This window comes from Haliaeetus leucocephalus, unplaced genomic scaffold (assembly GCF_000737465.1).
Source record: "Haliaeetus leucocephalus isolate CR32 unplaced genomic scaffold, Haliaeetus_leucocephalus-4.0 Scaffold339, whole genome shotgun sequence".
Lineage (NCBI taxonomy): Eukaryota > Metazoa > Chordata > Aves > Accipitriformes > Accipitridae > Haliaeetus > Haliaeetus leucocephalus.
Window position 1 is genome coordinate 14995289 of NW_010972775.1, and position 17953 is coordinate 15013241.

General features: G+C 42.0%; 1 protein-coding gene across 1 annotated transcript; it reads right to left on the minus strand.

Annotated features, from left to right (window-relative positions):
- Positions 1 to 684: 684 nt before the first annotated feature.
- Positions 685 to 17950, minus strand: TICRR (TOPBP1-interacting checkpoint and replication regulator; the record flags this gene model as incomplete). The annotated part of the gene is made up of 22 exons (XM_010572297.1): positions 685 to 920; positions 1270 to 1383; positions 2640 to 4935; positions 5144 to 5301; positions 6034 to 6186; positions 7011 to 7072; positions 7589 to 7679; positions 8177 to 8317; positions 9019 to 9091; positions 9339 to 9435; positions 10019 to 10261; positions 10577 to 10656; positions 10825 to 10918; positions 11276 to 11370; positions 12244 to 12392; positions 12962 to 13174; positions 13856 to 13998; positions 14748 to 14883; positions 15406 to 15649; positions 15900 to 16141; positions 16712 to 16997; positions 17543 to 17950. Coding segments are annotated over 22 exons (5637 nt in total), but the record flags the coding sequence as incomplete, so codon positions are not given.
- Positions 17951 to 17953: the final 3 nt, after the last annotated feature.

The window sequence follows — 17953 nt, forward strand, 5'->3', positions numbered from 1 at the left end:
AGTTCTATCTCTCAAGGAAGCTTCCCCAGCCAGTCCTCTCTGGCTCACTGCAAGTTTGCAGGGAAGGACAACAAAGTTACTCCATCAGCACCTGCTTACCCAGCAGTGGCTAGGAGCAGATACACCAAACCATTAGTGATCTGCAAAGAGGGAGAATCAAACTCCTCTCCCTCCCTGTTCCCAGCTAAGTTATCCTTCCCTTCCTCTGTACTCTTCTGGCATTTGTCAAGTATTGCTGAGCAATTTACTCAATCTATCAGAGTTAATCTGCTTGTTATTTTCCCACTAAGCTGTGACAAACTGGATCCAACAGAGGGATCCAGTTAGTATCAAGACAAGATACACAGCAGGAGCATGCAACTTGTTTTGTACTCATTCACCTCCAGCATCCTTCTTCCTGCAGCCCCAATCCCTTGCCCATCACTTGGGCTAAAGACAGATTTCTGATTAAGTGACACAATGAAAATTCATATCAGTTTATTTTACAAGAAAGCTGTAGAAAAGTGACAATTCTCCCTCTTTACATAGCAGAATTGAACCTTCATTGCAGAACTCGGCTACCCCGTGCAGAAGTACCAGAAAGACTGAGCTAGGCTTTGAATGGGTGGAGAGATGCTGCAACTGAGGTTAAAAAAACCCCAAACTTTTAGTGGGCCTTATTTCCACTGTCATACGCTTGCATCCAGTCTCCTACCAACACAAAACAGCTCCAGTCCAGCACCAAATATACAGTCCTTGTTGAAAACAATGTTGTACAGCTGGAATAACGCAAAGTTTCCCATACTGTTGTGGCTCCAAACTTCAGCTGAGCAGCTTTTTCCGTGAGTAAGTCCTGCTAAGGGGATGCTTTCTGGAAGTCATGAGGTGGAATGGAGACAGCTCCTGGTTGGCAGTAATTTGGAAAGCATCAGATTCCTCTTCTACAAAATAGAAAGAATAAATTAAAGCCAGTTTGCCAAAGTTTACTGGTGACTCCAAGAAGCCAAATACTAACTGGAAACAAGAACAGTACAGCACCCTTCCTACTAAGCTACTCTCTTTCTTCATTGCTGCCTCCCCTCCCTTCCAAACTTCCCACTTCACGCCAAGCTTTGTGGAAGCATGTGAGATCGGGACACTGAATACAGAAATGGCAGATACAGCCACAGGTGTTCTGCACAAAGACCAATCCCTAGCACAGTATGCTTTTGTTCACATTTAGTTGCAGGCAAGCAGAGAGCACACCTAGTCTGCTCAAGCCCAGCCTTTCCTTACAGCACAGGTGGTTACCTTGAACACACTTTCTCCGAGATGGTGGTGTTTGCCCCTGGCACAACAGCGGAGACTGGGTCAGTGCTAGAAGGCTGGTAGCAGAGAGCACACTCTTCACTGGTGGAGTTGAGCCTAGAGAAGCACAGTGAGATGCTGCAGTAAACTGACAACTCAAGAGTGCTTTCAGGTAAGTTTCATACACAGCCTTTATTCTACCTCAAAATTTCCATCAAACTCCAAGTATCACTTGTACTATCTGAAACAAAATCTAGGCTGGCACAGTGGGTTTCTGGCATCAAGAAAGGTAAACAGCAGTCTGGAATTAGCTCTTGGCACATGTAATTTTCTTAGGTGGTTTAGTAGAAAAGCACTTCACTCGTATTAAATATAGTTACTCTTCAGTTAACTCATGTGTGCTGAAAAAAAACCTGTTAAAACCACAACGATCTGTAAATACAAAAACAAGGTCTGTAGGTACAGAAAGTCTCTTACAGGACCAGCTTAAGGCTAAATACTGCTATTATTTCCTGTCCTGAATATGGACTAACATGGCTTTGAAGTTTGCCCATTTTTCTCAGTGATACCTGCTGAATGAGTAAGGCACTGCCTCTGTATACAAACCTTTCCTTGCAAGAGGAAACAGACACTGAAGCTTAATGCTTCAGGGCATGCAATGACTACAGAACAACATCTGCCATAGTCCCCTGTAACACCTGATTTCTAGAACAATACTGGATTAAGTATTCGAAATTCAGAAGGCCTTGCTTACAGAGCTGAGAGAGCCTGTTTCATCAAGGTCAGCTGAATCATCAGTACCCACAGCAAAAGCAGAGGTAAAGTTAAATACCTACCAATACAACATTACTGCTAGCAAGGCAATCATTTCTGATACCCACTTTCAATGGGCCTGCCACTGCAGGCAGATAGAATAATTGGAGCACCAATAAATACCAACATCCACAGGACTAACCCTGCCAGGGCTCCAGTTTATACTAAAGCTTTAGACTTAAGACAGTTGGCTTCAGTTCTAGATGCTGGGCAGAAACAGCTAGCAGCATCAACACAGACCCAAATAAATCACCAGTCATATGCAATTGGGAACCTCCCTCCCCAAGTTCTCAAACTTTCCTTTTAATTCTTCCAGCCTCCTACTCTTTCATATTTCTCTGATCTCTCTCCCATCACTAACACTCCATTGATGAACTCCTCACATCCAGTCTGCCTCTCCACATAATTAACTTCCATGTCATTTACAACCCACTCTCCCCCTCCACCTCATTCTCCCTCAGATAGTCAGACAGAAAACAATTGTGTTCCTGTTTTTGTCTACCCCACACTTTCAACCATCTCTGAATTTCAATGGAGTGTCACTCATGCCACTTAATTACCTGACAAAAGGAAGACATCATCATCCCCTACACAACTGCACTGCTCAAGAGTTATGAGCGCACATGCTCCTCGTTTCTCAGGAAGTACAGAGTCCATCCTTGATTTGCTTCTGTTGCCCTCATCTCTGGAAAAGTCAGTGAGATCCAAGTTGCCCCTATCAGTGCAAGATCTCTTGGCATCACGATTCTCCTCCTTTTCTGGTGATAGATATGTAAAGACCCGCTTCCGAGATTTCAAGCCAAAAGTTCCCATAGCAGAGTCCTCATCAGCCCTGGATTCAGAGTCACTAGGAGATGCCTGGTCCTGAAGCCTGGAAATCCCTTCCAGTTCAAATTCCCCAAGAGTATTTGTTACTTTGCTGCTACAATGGTCCGAGATCTTCATCTCTCCTTCTCTGCCTGTTAACATTCTTTTCTGTTCATCAGCATGCTTCTCACTTTGACCACAGCTAGCATTAGCAGTGCTGCCTGCTGCTCTCTTTCTCCGAGGCCAATCGTTGATAGCATCAGGGGTAGTCTTCCCTTTCTGCTTTGGAGAAGGCGTCCGGGGAACTCCTGCTTCTAAGGGGGATGGCGAGGTGGCATTAGAGGCACAGCTTGTTGGGGTGTATGACTGGCATATGTAGGTCTGTCCTCTACCTTTCCCAGGTGTACTGTGGAAAGAGCGAAAGCAGGATGGCGAAACACAGGCAGCTGCTAGTTTTCCCGGGTGATTGCTACACCAGGTCATAGCAAGATCACCAAAGGGGCTTTCTCCTCCCTTGGATTTGCTGGCATTTGCTTCAGGTTGAACTTCCAACGATGAGCAAGAGCCAATTTTCTTAATGCGAAGTTTGGGCAGGCCTGAAGCTTGCATTTCAAGTTCAACCTCATAAGTCGGTGTGCCAGCAGAAGGCGGTTTGCAATGACTTTTAGGAGTAGAGAACTTGGCTAGAAGTTGAGGATTTCCCATCCGTGCTGCAGCCTCCCGCTGCCTCCTGTCTGCAGTGCAGCGTAAAGAATAGGCAGGAGCAGACTTTGGCATAGGAGGTGTAGTATTCAGGGAAAATCTGGAATGTCTCTTAAGACTTGGAGCCTTCAGCCCCATATATTCTTCTCTAAGCAGGGTTCTTGGTTCCAAGTCATCACTAACTGTTTGAGAAACACTTAGGAACGATTCACAGGTGTTTGCACTGGAGTTTCCCTCCTTAACCAATTGCTCACACTCTATCTCAGCATTCTGTGCATGTACCTGCCCTCCAGCAGAAGGCTTTGGAGACAAATGCTTTTCCAAGTCTTCTGCTTCCTCTCTTGGAAAAGGCTTTCGAGACACTACATCCATCTCTTTATTTTTCTCTGATAAAGGGGTATTTTCTGTAACTGGGGATTGACAAAGCTGAAGGCTTTCTACAGAAGAGTTACCACCACTATCATGATGATTGTCCTTATTTTCAGAAGGTGTTGCACATGCAAGTGTGAGGTTCTCTCCTCCAGAATTTGGTCCACATTTGGCCTGCTTGGATGTGTGAAGCAGGGACCTCAGTGAAGTGCCAGTAATACCTGGAGATTTTTGAAAAGATGGTTTAAATGCACTAAGCTCCCAGTCAGACTCCCTAGCCTGCGTGTGGGAAGGAGAGCAGATTGCTACAGTGTTCGTGGAACTTTCACAGAGAGGAGAACCGAAGGGAGGCTCTAGCCTCACAGCGAGCTGTGATATTTTTGCACTCAGTGGGCTGGTACATAATTCTGAACCTGAATCTTCAGGTTTCCTGGGAGTACTTTTAATTGTTTGAGATAACAGATCTGACTGCACCTGAATTTCCTTTGAGAGGATTTGCCTCTGAGTACTAACTGGAGATGCTAATTTTGAGAGATATCTCGAAGAACATCTTGGAGTTTGCAGTTCTGTAAAACATCTTTCCTGGACAGCAGAGGGGGAAGAAGCAGCTGGACTTGAAGATGTCAGAGGTAATAATGAGGCATTGAGCACTGCAAACCCTTCAGGTTCTGGTATTTGTAAGCCAGCCTCTTTGCAAGGAGGGGAAAGTCCTGCTGGAGAACAATCCTTAGAAATTACTTGCAGTAAGTGAACTCTCTTACTTTCAGTTAACACAGATGGCGATTTGACCCTTTGTACAGGATGAGAAAAGTACTTTCCCAGACACTTAGCTGCAGTCTGCTTAGCAGCTGGACTTTTGCCAACAGTCTTCTCCAGCTTCTGTGGTGTCCTGTGGAGAATGCGAGGTGACCTCCTTGGTAGCTTACTGGCAGAATTCAGTGGCTTCTGGGAAAATTTATGAGGTGTTTTTCTAGGAGTCTGCAGGGGAAAAAAGAAAAAAAAAAAAAAGAATCATGCTTGTTCTATTCCAGCAGTATTATCTACCCCTCTTGATATTTACTTCTCAAGATTTAAAACACAAAGAACATTTGATTAGACTTAACAGGAACACTAAATTTAAGGTGTGTAGGTCTCACTAAACATGAATTGAAAAAGGGGATAGGAAGAGAGAGGTAAGTGTTTCTACCTGACAGGCAGTCAGCTCCTCTAAGTTTAAAGAATCTTTTCTTGTTCTCCTCCTTCCAGGTGAATGCTTCACTGCAGGACTACACACGTCAATGACTGCACCGAAGAAAAACCTCTTGGGAGTCTGGACAGTGGGGCTCTCCGAATGCTGCTTAATGCCTATAAAGTGGAACAGTACAATACAACTAACACCAAGTAACCTGCCACAAACAATTGTCTCAATCACTTCAGATGTATGGACAAGTAGCATACAAAGCCTATGGCCCTTGCATCTTCTTTTCTAGCCAACTGTTAAAGCTTCACCAGAATTATTGTTATTTCCCAGTACAAAACTAATATCCATCTGTAGAAAGAGTGCTCTAGCAGAAAAAAGTACAAAATAGCTCAGCCTCTTATTCTATTTATAGCTTGTAGCTTAAGAAAGTTCTGGTTCACAACTAAGGATTCTAGTAAGTACAATATAAAGAACCAAATGTCACCATTTATAGCTGATAATCCTACTGAGAAAGCCAGCAAAGAAGATCCCATCAGTCATTCCTTTATGCTGCCAAAGTAGACTGGAAGTAAGCTTTAGGATTTCTGTCCCATAATTTACAGGGATTTCACTGCATTTAGGGAATGCAGACTGACAATCAGTGGTATTCTGTTAGATGGGCCTGACTGGTTTCTTAAGATGGCAGTGTATTCATCATAGAAATAGCTGCCTTGCCATCCTCCAAATTCAGTATCCCTGTTCAAAAATAATTACTGGGGATGAATTTCTGTCTACAGAAGATATTACATGATAGCTCTTCACTTCTTACAGTCTCTTGTAGAGACAAATCAAATCAGAGCTATCCATGCCAGCTTTTCAGATCAGCAATATCAGCCTGCTCAGATCCCATTCAGTACCTTCTACATCTGGCAATGTACAGCTCTCTTCTTGTCCCTGATGGACTCGGTGTGAATTTTGTGAGCTGGGCTGTGTAGTGGAATAGAAAACACCAGAGCCGGTCCTATTCAAAGACAGCTGTTTGATGCGTGGGCTTCTTCTCAAGCCTGCTTCTGAAAAGGTAAGGATATTGGAGATTAAGCCTTCTTTCTCTCCCTCAACCGTGGGGACATCTTCAGGAACCGCTCATAACCGAAAAGAACACACTCTAAGAAGAAACTTCCACACAGCTATCTCATGTAGGAAGGCAAGTGTGCAAAGAAGCTTCAACTTTCTTGGGGATTTAGAACATTAATGCATACAAATCTTCTTCCAATCATGATGCCCCCTCCTCTAAGTCATGATTACTCTCATCCCTCTCTCTAGCAATTATATGGAAAGGAATGCTAGAAAAGCCATGTTCAATTCAAGTTACAGCCAGGTTAAATAATTAGTTAATGCTCCTGTCTCTTTTTACTAGTGATTTCATCTTCCACTTGCCCAACCATGCTGTTTTCTCCTTCCTTCCTGGGGCTAAGAAACAGCAATAGCCAACATAACATAGAAACACTTCACAGAGCCAGGTGCCTATCTGTTACACTAGAAATCAGAGCAGTGTTAGGGCCACAGCACAACATGTTGAAGTTACATTAAAAAAAAACACCTGCATGTGCTGGTTTGACAGTAATTATAGCAGCTCAGAATCTTGTTCACCCTCAAAGTCCTTAAGGTATTTTCATTTAAAAGAGTTACTATCTACTTTTCTTTCTTAACTTCTACTATACAGGGTTGTCAAAGCAGTGAGCAGCAAGTGGTTCTGTCAGAGAAGGCTGTGCTCCACCAACAGAACAGTACAATACTTTTGTACTGACTATTCATGAATTACCTAAATTGAAGCATGCTCCTCTTAGGAGCTACAACACAGCAAAACCACCTTTAATAAAAAATAAGTGCTTACCATTTATGGCTTTCTCTGGAGATTCTTCTACAACACCAGTGTCACAACCTGGATCAGAAGACCTTGAGAAACAGCAGACATTTTGGACTTGGCATACTGTTCACATTTCCAAAAACAGAACTTACCACATAGATTGAAAAGCAGTACTCTATTCTACAATATACTGCTTTGTGGGCTACTCTAAGTGAGCAATTAGTAAGCACTTTGCCTCCTATTAACATTTGATTGAGTATGGGTAACTGTCTAGCTGTATAGGTAACAGTTCTACATGGAAGTAAATGCTAAATTTCAGCCTGGAGTCCACAAAACACAGCACAGGCCTTTTCTTCAGAAGCCCTCGAAACAGCAACTGAACCTAAACAGTAGCTAGCTGCAGGAATTAAAGCACCCTGACCTACATGATGAAGCAAGCAGTATTTTTCCCCAGTGAGACAACAGAACTTAGCCCCCACTGGTTCTCTTACTGCCTTAGGTGAAGATGACACTTTGACCACAAAGAAGATACCTGGTTCTTGCGCTCGCAGCCATTAATTAGGCATCCAATACTTATTGAAGAAATTCAGAAAGAGCTTACTCACCGGCCTTTGATCTGCTTATGTAGTAGTCTCCTGGAGACCTGCTTATGTAGTGGTGTTTCTGCAACTCTCTTGGTCAATAACTTGCGATGATCTAAAAATCAAGCAAGAGCTATAACATCACACAATTATAAAGCAGTTAGGACAAATAAATACATACAGTTTTGTACAGGCTTCAGTTGAAGAATGACAGCCAATATAGAATCATTGTGCACCAGTCTCCCAGCACTCATAAGCTATCATCATAGCTTATGAGCTATGAGTCCAGTGTCTACACTTCCTTCCCACTCCCTCAATATTATTAATAGTACTGACTGTCAGACATAATTAACCTACTGAGATAACTTTCATTCTCCGATCCTTTTTTAACCAAGCATTTTTAACAGTTTTGAGACAGAGTTCAATAAAAAATAGGTTTCAGTTTCAATACCATCCTATTCACCCTCCAAAACACCACAGCAGTGATCTAAAAATACTTTCCTCTTTCATTAAAAACATGTCATAATTGTTTCATAGAACTGAGCATGCAAAAATAGGAATTTTAGCAAAAGCTCTTCCACAACAATCCTACATGTGCAAGTCATATCCTACCTTTAGTGCCTTCATCAGTGCATTTGTATCTTAAGCCTTCCACAGCAGATACTGACTGGCTTCTAGGCATCTTCTTCATAGACCTTTTCGATGGTGAAAGTATCTCTTCATTGAAGAGGTTCCTCCTTACCTTTGTAACCTCTGTGAGGCAAGACAAAGCAAGAAATGATCAGATTAAACGGGAAAAAAGGGGGGAAGGGGGTAGAAATCACAGGAAGGTAATTTTGTCAGGTCACTAGAGATGGGAACATCACATACCAGCATAGAAAAACAACTTTTTAGAGTGCACAAAGCATTGAAAAGTTGCTTTTCTGCTACTGGAACAAGTCCATCCTGGACTTCTCTTACAAGTTTGCATTATTTGCATTATCCCAGCAATAAGCTATGAACAGATCCATAGCAGAAAAAGCAGCCAGTCAGCATCCCAGACAGAGAAACATTAAGTGAGCTACAAAATCTCCACTGAAGTACATGTTGGTTCAGAGAACACTATGTGGGATTTAATTTTATTAAGTATTTTGCAGAGAGCTAGCCTGTTTCCAGATATAGGAGTTCACTCTTGTCCTCATTTTCTTTTCAGGACAGAGAAGATGGAAATAATTACAAGGTTCAAGGAAGAATGGAAAGTTTTTCTTTTCAGGATACATGATTTAAGTTTTCTGCATGTGAGCACACACAGAATACAGTGATTATTTTTTCCTCAAAGTTTTTGCAGAATTCAGCAAAACTTCCTTCGATTTCCAGCATGCTTCAGCATAATTTCATCACGGCTCACTAAAATTTACAGGGAGAACATGTGCTGAAGATGCACCTTTCCATGGAAAAGCTAGAAGTCAATATACCTTGCACTGCTGCTTTCTGCAACAAAGGCATCTGTTGGGACTTCTCAGTAGCAAGGTAAGAACGCAAGTTCTCCTGAAACAAGAAAGAAATTAGCATCACCAGCATGTTATGTTTAATTATTAAGAATACTAACTGTAAGCTCTGAACCACACATTATTTCAATTTCTCCCTCAAAACGATTTTGATCTCTGCACAGCTGATACAGGGCATACTTACTAAGTGAATACAGAGCAAGAGTTTTTGCACTAAAGTGTCACTTCACAACGTTGCTGCACCCCTACAGAAGCCAAACACACACAATCCTCTTGGAAGGTTTTACCTTTCTGATGGGATTCTTGGTTATCTTGGGAATCTCAATTTGACGCAGGTTCTGTGGTGCTTCTGTCATGCTCCTGTGTCTGGCTAATACACTACTCCTTTAGAAAGTATACAAAGATTAAATTAAAATAAGATCAGAAGCATAGTTATCAACCTAATGACGATTAAACCTGAAGTTTGACTCTAGAGATAGGAAGTCTTTACCTAAATTCAGATTGCAAATTGCATTGGTACTTCACATTACAACACTGAAAGATGATTTGCAATATAAATAGCTATACCTAACTTTAAGGTTGGTATTAAAGCTCATTTCACAATTTGCTAACATGTACACAGGACCCCCAACATAGAGGTCTACAGTAAATTGCAGTTTTAACTTCAACAATATAGGGTCACCTACTGCACAGTAGAACATCCTCTTTCTCTGACGGAAGATACTCAAATCTTCTATACTTGTGCAAAATATACACATACAGAATCAAGATTACACTTTGATATAGTCAACAATGGCAAGTTAAAATGAAAAATTAATATTTCTCTCAGGCTTGCAGAGCTATCAGCAGGTGTCAGCTTGCCCCAACTAGCTCTCCAGCAACAGAAACAATGACTGAGCTGTAGTTTAGACAACTCCTCAGCCACAGCCCAGGCTGCAACAAGCTGCCTCCTATTTGGAATTATTACCTTCTCTTTTTGGCAGATCTGGTGCGCAGCTCCTCCAGCTGATCACTCTCAGTGAGTAGGCGAACAGCACTGGGAGTTAAGGCAGATGATAAAGATGGTGGAAGGCCTGGAGATTTGCTATCCAGAGTCACAGAGTCATCACTGAAGAAGTCTGAAGGCAGAACAGATGCCAGCTTCAGGGGTATTTGTGTACCGAGACCATAGTAAATATCTCCAAGGGTCTTTGGTATAGAATTCACATACCTAGAGCATCAGAGAGAAGCCACATCAAATACAATGCCCCATAAAACTGTCAGTGTTTCAATCCCAAGGTTTGAACTAAATCTTTGTTCTTAAGTGTCAATTAAAAAAACAACTGAAAATCAACTCTTTTTCATTAGTTTACTTGCTTATCAGCTACATTTTCTTTAATCAAGATATAACAAACAGCACATGCCTAAACTTCTGAAAATTACAAAGATGCAGTAAATCAAAGCTGTAGATTGCTGTTTACTCAAAGAAGATATCCAACCAAAACCACAGTCCCCAGTAACACTTAAGTCATGCTAAAGAACTTACAATTCTAATATTTCCTCTAGAAACTTTGTAAGATACCCTGGGTCTTCAGTCAGACATAAAATGCGCAGCATATCTGTCATCTGGAAGAGAAAGTCAGTGGGAAAACAGATTAAGTGTGACAGTTGCAACACCAGATTTTTTTAGTAAGTAATATAAAGTGTTACAGTAAGACCAAGGGAAAACTACAGGTTCCAGGTCTGCATTTCTAGTGCCATCCAGAAACACAACCTGGTGTATAATTCACTTGCCTCTTCTAACAGCTGCTCCATTTTGTCAGTGTTGCTTTGCAGTGAAGGGCACTGAAGACATAACTCAAGGCGCAAAAACACCTGAAGTCGGCACCTAAGAAAACAAGTAATCATTACCTGGCTTTTTTCTGGTGGAAACAGCATATTTACTGCAAAAGGTATGCTCAAAAAAGCAATGGGAGTGGAAGTGGCTCCTTCTGACAGCATAATTTGGTTAGCATTTCATTTTGGTGGCAGGGGAGATGCCTCATTTCAGATATAGGCTGCAATGCTTATCACACAGCGTATGTATATTTGAATTTAATGAAATGTTTTTACTGTGACCAGAGATTCTCCTTGGAATATTTACCCCGTGTAAATACTTTTCCACTTGCACAAAAAAGCCACCATTAAAAATTGCTAACCAGCTCCACAGTATCTCAGAAGTTGAAGTAAATAGAGTGTCTCATACTCTCTGACTTTGGCCTCCTTCTGTAAGCCATGCTGTTGTCTGAGCATTTTGCTGGTCTTCAGGAGATGGTTTCTAACTCTCTCCACACAGGCCACCTGCAGAGACACATAATTACAGCAAAAACTTCAAGTCTGTTCCCTGTCTGCAGGACAGGTTTTTTCCACCCTCCTCTGTTGACCCATTCTTTTGGGAATAGCTCAATTTTTCTCTTCTCCAAGGAGAATAATTCTCTTTTTCTTTTAGTAGCAAAGTCACAATGACATGAGACATAGAAGAAATTGTAGCTTAAAATCATAGAGAAGGACACTTGCTTGCAGCTTCAGACCTTCTTCAGTAACTATAAGATTTGTCTTTCACACTATTTTTTTCAATTACTCACAAGTTTACCAATTTTGGTTTCAGTGAGTTACTTTAAATCTATAAATAGCGTTAAAGATTGTAAGAAATACCTTGAACTATTTTTCTTTCCTGCAAAAGTAGTAGGCCTAGATTTGCCATATAAAGAAAAACCAGAAGATACATCTTTTTTAAAATATGGTTTTCAAGAATGTATTTTTTAAAATACTGTCTTTGAATAAGTGAAATTAGAATTCAGAATGAGGTCAATGTAACTGAAAGACATCTGTTACAATCTTTAGTAAAGGTGTAAACTGATAACCAAAATGGATTTTCCTACACTCTTTACAAGTAATCATTACCTGGCTTTCTTCTGGTGGAAACAGCATATTTACTGCAAAAGGTATGCTCAAAAAAGCAATGGGAGGGGAAGTGGCTCCTTCTGACAGCATAAGTTGGTTAGCAGCTTTTCGCTATTGAGTCAGCACAGATAGAAGTAGTTAGCAGTTGTGGTTTTGACTACGTGCAACTGTGCATAAAAACTTCAGGTAAGATGAAGGAAAGGTAGCCTAAAATATTAAAAACTTTCATTTCCAGATCAGTAACAACCCTGCCCACATGCTCTTACCTACCTCTTTCTCTTTGGTATCTTGTACTTTCAAGAACCTTTTAATGACCATAATCATATTCTGGGCACACGCAGATGAAAGAACTCCCTCAGCAACAGCCTTCTGGTAGCTTGCAATTAAATGGAACTGCAGTTCCTCCTCAGTTTTGAAGTCTGCAAGGGAAATGGTTCAAGTTAACTAAATGCCTGTTCACCACACCTTACTGATAAAACACCCATTCCAGCTGAAGAGGGGAACAGAGGTCATCAAAAGATATATTTTCTCCAGCAAAGACACATCCAGACCACAGAACACTAACAGAAGCAGTCCCAGGTCCAGACCCCATGACAAATGATAAGCTTAGTTCCAAGTAGATTAGCAAGCTTTCAGGTTACTGTAGCAGTCAAGAAATTTCCTTTACTTCTGCATAATTAGTAAATAGGGCGCTCCCCTCTACTCCTTTTGGTTAAAGAAAAAAGATAAGTTCCTTATTGCTTTTTTTCAGATGGAGACATGGCAAGAAACTAACCCCAGGAGTAGTTGTAACACTAGGTTGTAAACATTTATAGAAACTAACTGAGAAAATGGTGGAAAAAATAACCACTCTGTGCCAAGCTGAAGATACAGTAACCCAAACATTGATCTTCTCCCTAGCACCCAATACTCCGTTATTATCCTTCCCTCTCCCTTCCATACAAATCCCATATGACCTCCTACAAATATCAGACCTGATAATGCATACCTATTGATATTTTAAGTGCCTTTTCCTTTTCTTCCACTTTTTCATCCAATCTTTTTGATGAAAGCTTCTGCGGAACCTTCTCATTGATTGTTGGTGGCACACCATCAGGTTGCAACTTCTGAGCTTTTACATTCAGTCTTGCTACGTTGAGCATCTGCAGGGATCTGGACATGGTCTTCATCTTCTGTCGGACTGGAGTTCGGGGAACCCCACCTGCAATGCCACAAAAAGAGAGTTCTACTGTCAGACATACTGGGGCAGGAAAGCAACCCAAGGTAGAGCATAATACTGAATTCTGTGTTACTGTCAAGTGAGATTAGTAACCTTCTAGTGGAAAACATGGCCAAAAGTAAAAAGCAGGTGAAAACTGTTGCTCTGCATAAGAACTTACACAGGTATAACCAGAAGTTACATATACAGGAAGCAATCTTGTATCACAGAAATAGAAATAGCTGACAGAGCAAGACTTAGGGATACATCAGGTCCATATATAATCAACTGTGGTTAGTGTACTGAAATGCAATGATAAAACTCTTCTAGAAGAAAGTGGTTTATTTCTCAAAATTAGAACAAAGTTGAGAGGTTGCAATATTTACTACTAGTTGGAGCGGTCCCTATTTCAACAGTTAGTGAAACTGCAAAGCTCTGCATGCTGCTTTTTAACAGCTTTGTCAGTCACTGCACAGGCTTGAATTAGAGTCATTTGGATTGTACTAAAGGACAATCCTAATACTAATATGTAAATGATGCTGTCTCTAAATAAAAAAAAATCTAAAGCATGCAGCTACTCAGAGGAGAGTACAGATCTCTAGGGTTCATGCATTAAAAAGGCCTGCTGAGAAGTCTTTATGCTTTAATTGACAACACACACATATAATCCCAAAGTATACATACGTCTTTTTTTATTATTTCCTGGTCCAGCTGCAGCAGATGTTTCACTGAATTTTCTCTGGTACAGCTCAGATAGCCTTTCCGAGAGTTCCACTTCAGATTGGTCTGCATCATCCTTCCCATTAGCACTAGGAACCTGCAGGAGACTATATAGAAGAGCCATTTAATACAGTTATCACAAAATATGGGAGTGGGAGGCATATCCCAAGTTCCCAGTGGACAGGAATCCAGTTTCTCTAGGTGCCAGCCCACAGCAATATAGTGTGACTAAAGCATGCTAGTACTCTTCCGATGCCTGCTCCCCAAAACTCTTCCTTAAAAGATACAAAAAACCAAACCACCCTCTTAAGAGGGCCACACCAAGTTTGAAAAAAGCATAACAAGAGTTGCCTGATGTACAATGGATATGCCACTGACCCATGCCAAAAAACTACATGAGCAGCTTTGCGCTAAGCTATCCTGCATTAGGCTTTTTTTTTGTTTCCCTCAACAAGCTCTTTGAAGAAAACAGGTTTATTCATTCCTACTAAATACCAACTGTGATAACACAACTACTATCTTCAGTATCTTGCAGTGGATCTTATCATACCATAAGAGCAGATGAAGTCTGACATTTCCCCAAGTAGCTTAAGGTCATTTTAAGTCACCTATATCACTCCTGAGACTGTCAAGATCTTAATCCACACAAACTGCTACCCAAACATCCTGTTCCCGGTTCCTTTTGTCTATACACCAAGACATAATGAAGCAAAAGCACACAGTAAACTAAGTACAGAAATAAAAGCACTAAGAGTAGCATTTAATTCTAGAACTCTGAGCAACACTGCAGCCATACTCCATTAACAGGAAGCAGAAATCCTTGATTATTACTGAGAGACATGTTTCAGAAAAATACCTGAATGACTCCATCAGATCTGAGCTTGCTCCACAAGCATTCGATGCAGGATACCATGCTTCAAGCATTGAAGGATGCCAGCCTCCTGTATGGGACAGTTCCCGTTGAACCCACTCTGGCATAGGAGTTTCTTCTCCTGTGAGCAGACACACAAAAAAAAATTAGAAAACTAAATGAAGTGGCAGGAGGTCCCAGACTCCACAGAGGCTCTAAAGCAGAGGTTTCCAAACCTTTGCTCCTGGAGAGACAATTTAATAGCCAATACATCAGGCAGGGAGACTCTTAAGATTTACTACAACACAAAACAGGTGAGCTAAAAGCAGCCTCCTTGCAGCCCCACCCAAAGGCTTTACTGGCCAGGGCTGGCCTATGTGACACATTTTAGGAAACCTCATTCTAAAAACTTGTCCCCAGGCACAAGTAGCTGCGCTTTGTCTACAAGCTAATGGAAACTAATGCTCTGTCAATAAAACAGAAACGTACAACAGTGCAGATTTCTGCATCACAAGGCCTGAGCCACAGAAGACAAGACAAAATTAACAAGTCCCAAAAATGAGAGACTCCTTGCTGAGAAAATTATTAGTTTTAGATTTTTCCACACTAAATCAGATCTAGAGATGATCAAAAGATGATAAGTTTTGCATTGGCGGACACCTACCCATACTGGCCAGAGAATCTTCCACCGATGTGTTAATTTTACTCAACACACTATTCACAATGTCTGGGATGTGAAGAGCATGGTCTTGGGAAGAGTTCTCCACTACAGCTCCTTCAAAGTTGCACCGCTGAACTTCAGCGGTCTTCTCAGTACCAAGTATAGTTAGAACTGCAGTGCTCTCAGAAAGTGGTGATAAGACAGCCGTGCAGTGGCACCAAGTTTTACATAGAGATACCTCAGCAACCTACATTAAAAAAAAAAAAGCAAAGTTTACATTATCTAGAAATACAGAGACCTAAGGAGTACAGATACTTTACAAACAGGTTATATATTTACATGACCTTCTAAAGAATGTTCTGAATTTAGCTCCAAATGAGCAATTTGCAGTGCAACAAATACCACTACTACTGTCTTCACAACACGATACATTGTCACCCCTTTTGTCACAGCTCATTTCAGAACAGATATTAGTTTAAGGCAAAGAAAAAATTTACCATGTGCAGTTCTTCAGTCACTAGACTCCTTAAGAGCTGAAGAAACAGTGACCTGTTATGTTCTGCCTGCTCAGACGGTGAGCTCTGCAGTATCCAGCTCTCTGTGAGAAAGTGGCCAGCCTGCATCAAGCTCCAAGACGTCAAGCTACCTTTCAGGAAGATATTGACTGGACAATGCAGTTGTCTTTGGCTCATGGCTAGAGGTTCCAGGACCACAGCACAACTTTCCTGCTTCTTTCCTCCTGTGCAAGGATAGGATAAAGCTTATAAAACAGGTTTTTCATCTAGATGAAGACACAACTTCAATGCAAGAAAAACAAATTCAGAGATTAAACTGGGAATAGTTCTACCATAAGCGTATTGCAGAACTGATCTTCCCGAGCTCTCATGGAGGAGCTAAGTGCACAAAGGGACACCTAAAGAGACAATGCGCACTTCATGCTGCTTTAAAGCTAATCTGCTGTCTTTTGAAGGTACTTTTTGTGTTCTTACTTTAGCTAAATTGAAGCTGAGACAAAGCATTTAGAAGAAAAGGCTGTATTACCTATATAAGGTGGGACCAGCAAAGAGCTCTTCAGGCATCCAAACCTCTGGAAGCATGGAAAACTGAAGAGACTAAATCAGAAATATGGGCTAATAGCTCTCTTATCAGAGGAACTAGAGCACATGCAGGATTTTTTTTTTTTAAACTTAGGCTCTTAAATATCTGAAATTACTTACACCCATACTGTTCACAAGGGAAACTTATCAAGGACCCTGCATGAGAGATCACAGTTATTACTCTGCACACCAATTTCTTTTTTTTTAATTACCAGGCACGCTGAGAAACACCGTTCCTTCTTGCTGAGGGAATACTGCTTGAAACACAGACGGCTTTGAGAACAAGCAGTTCAAAGTTGCATCCAGTGGCAGAAGCATGGTCCAAGGCACAGTCTGTGGCACCGGGGAACCTGAGTCTGCAAGAAAGCCATGAGCAAGATCTGCCCTGTGGTGACTCAAACATTGCACTAAAGTTTCAGACTGCAAAATGGTGCCTCCCGTCTGATGGATCAGTTCAAACATTGTCCAGTATCCAACATGATCTGGGGATTGGATCAGCTGAAATAAAGTAACAGAGAGATCTCAAGTTAATGTTAGCAGTGAGATAACTTCCATCCAAACAAATAGAGATTGCATGCTTTTAGAAAAACTAGCATAAGAAACACCTACAAAGCATCTTAACACAGTGCTTTCCAGGTATTTTATGGAGTTTATTAACCTTATTAGGAACCCAATAAAAAAATACTATTCCCACTGAATTAAGAGGTAGCTAATATTTTCAAGCATGTATCTAGACTCCTGAATTGTCAGACTGTTTATCTGGAATTCTGAATAGCTGCAACTCCAACCTAACTCAAAGCACAAGATGACCCATCAAAAAACACTGTACAGTTACTCAGTTGCTGATATATCTCCACGGGGAGAACTACCATTCCAGATTTCAGTCTCTTGCTGAACAAGATTACGTGGCAGAAACTGCAGACCTTTCCCTACCACTCAAAGACTACAGCATAAAGCGGCTGTCCCTTCTTATACGGGAAGGTAGTGTAGAAGATGGCCCACTAGTACCCACAGCTGAAAGCTGTGCGGTATAATCTCATTACCTGCGGCCACTCGGCAGTGTCCACCCAGAACAGGGTGATCTTCTGGTCCACAATCAACTCCTGGACACTCTTGGGCAGGAGTTTCTCCGCCAGCTCCTGAGCCGTGGGCGGCTCACGAGAGGAGGAAGGGGCGTCACTCCCCGACACGAACTGCCGCAGCTCCCTCCGCGAGTGGGGGCAGGGGGAGAAGAGGAAGACGGCGTTCACAAAGCCCTCGGGGGGCGTCTGGCTCTCTGGGTGCTCTCCGGCGGCCGGCCCCGTCCTCCGGCTCCGGCGGAGCGGCTTGGCGGGGGACGCGATCTCCGGGCGGTCCCACTGGAAGTCGAGGAGCGTCTCCTTGAGGCCGTTGTGGGTGAGGGCGGCGCGGGACGCCGGCCCGGGCAGGACGGCGGCGGGTCCCCGCGCCCCGAG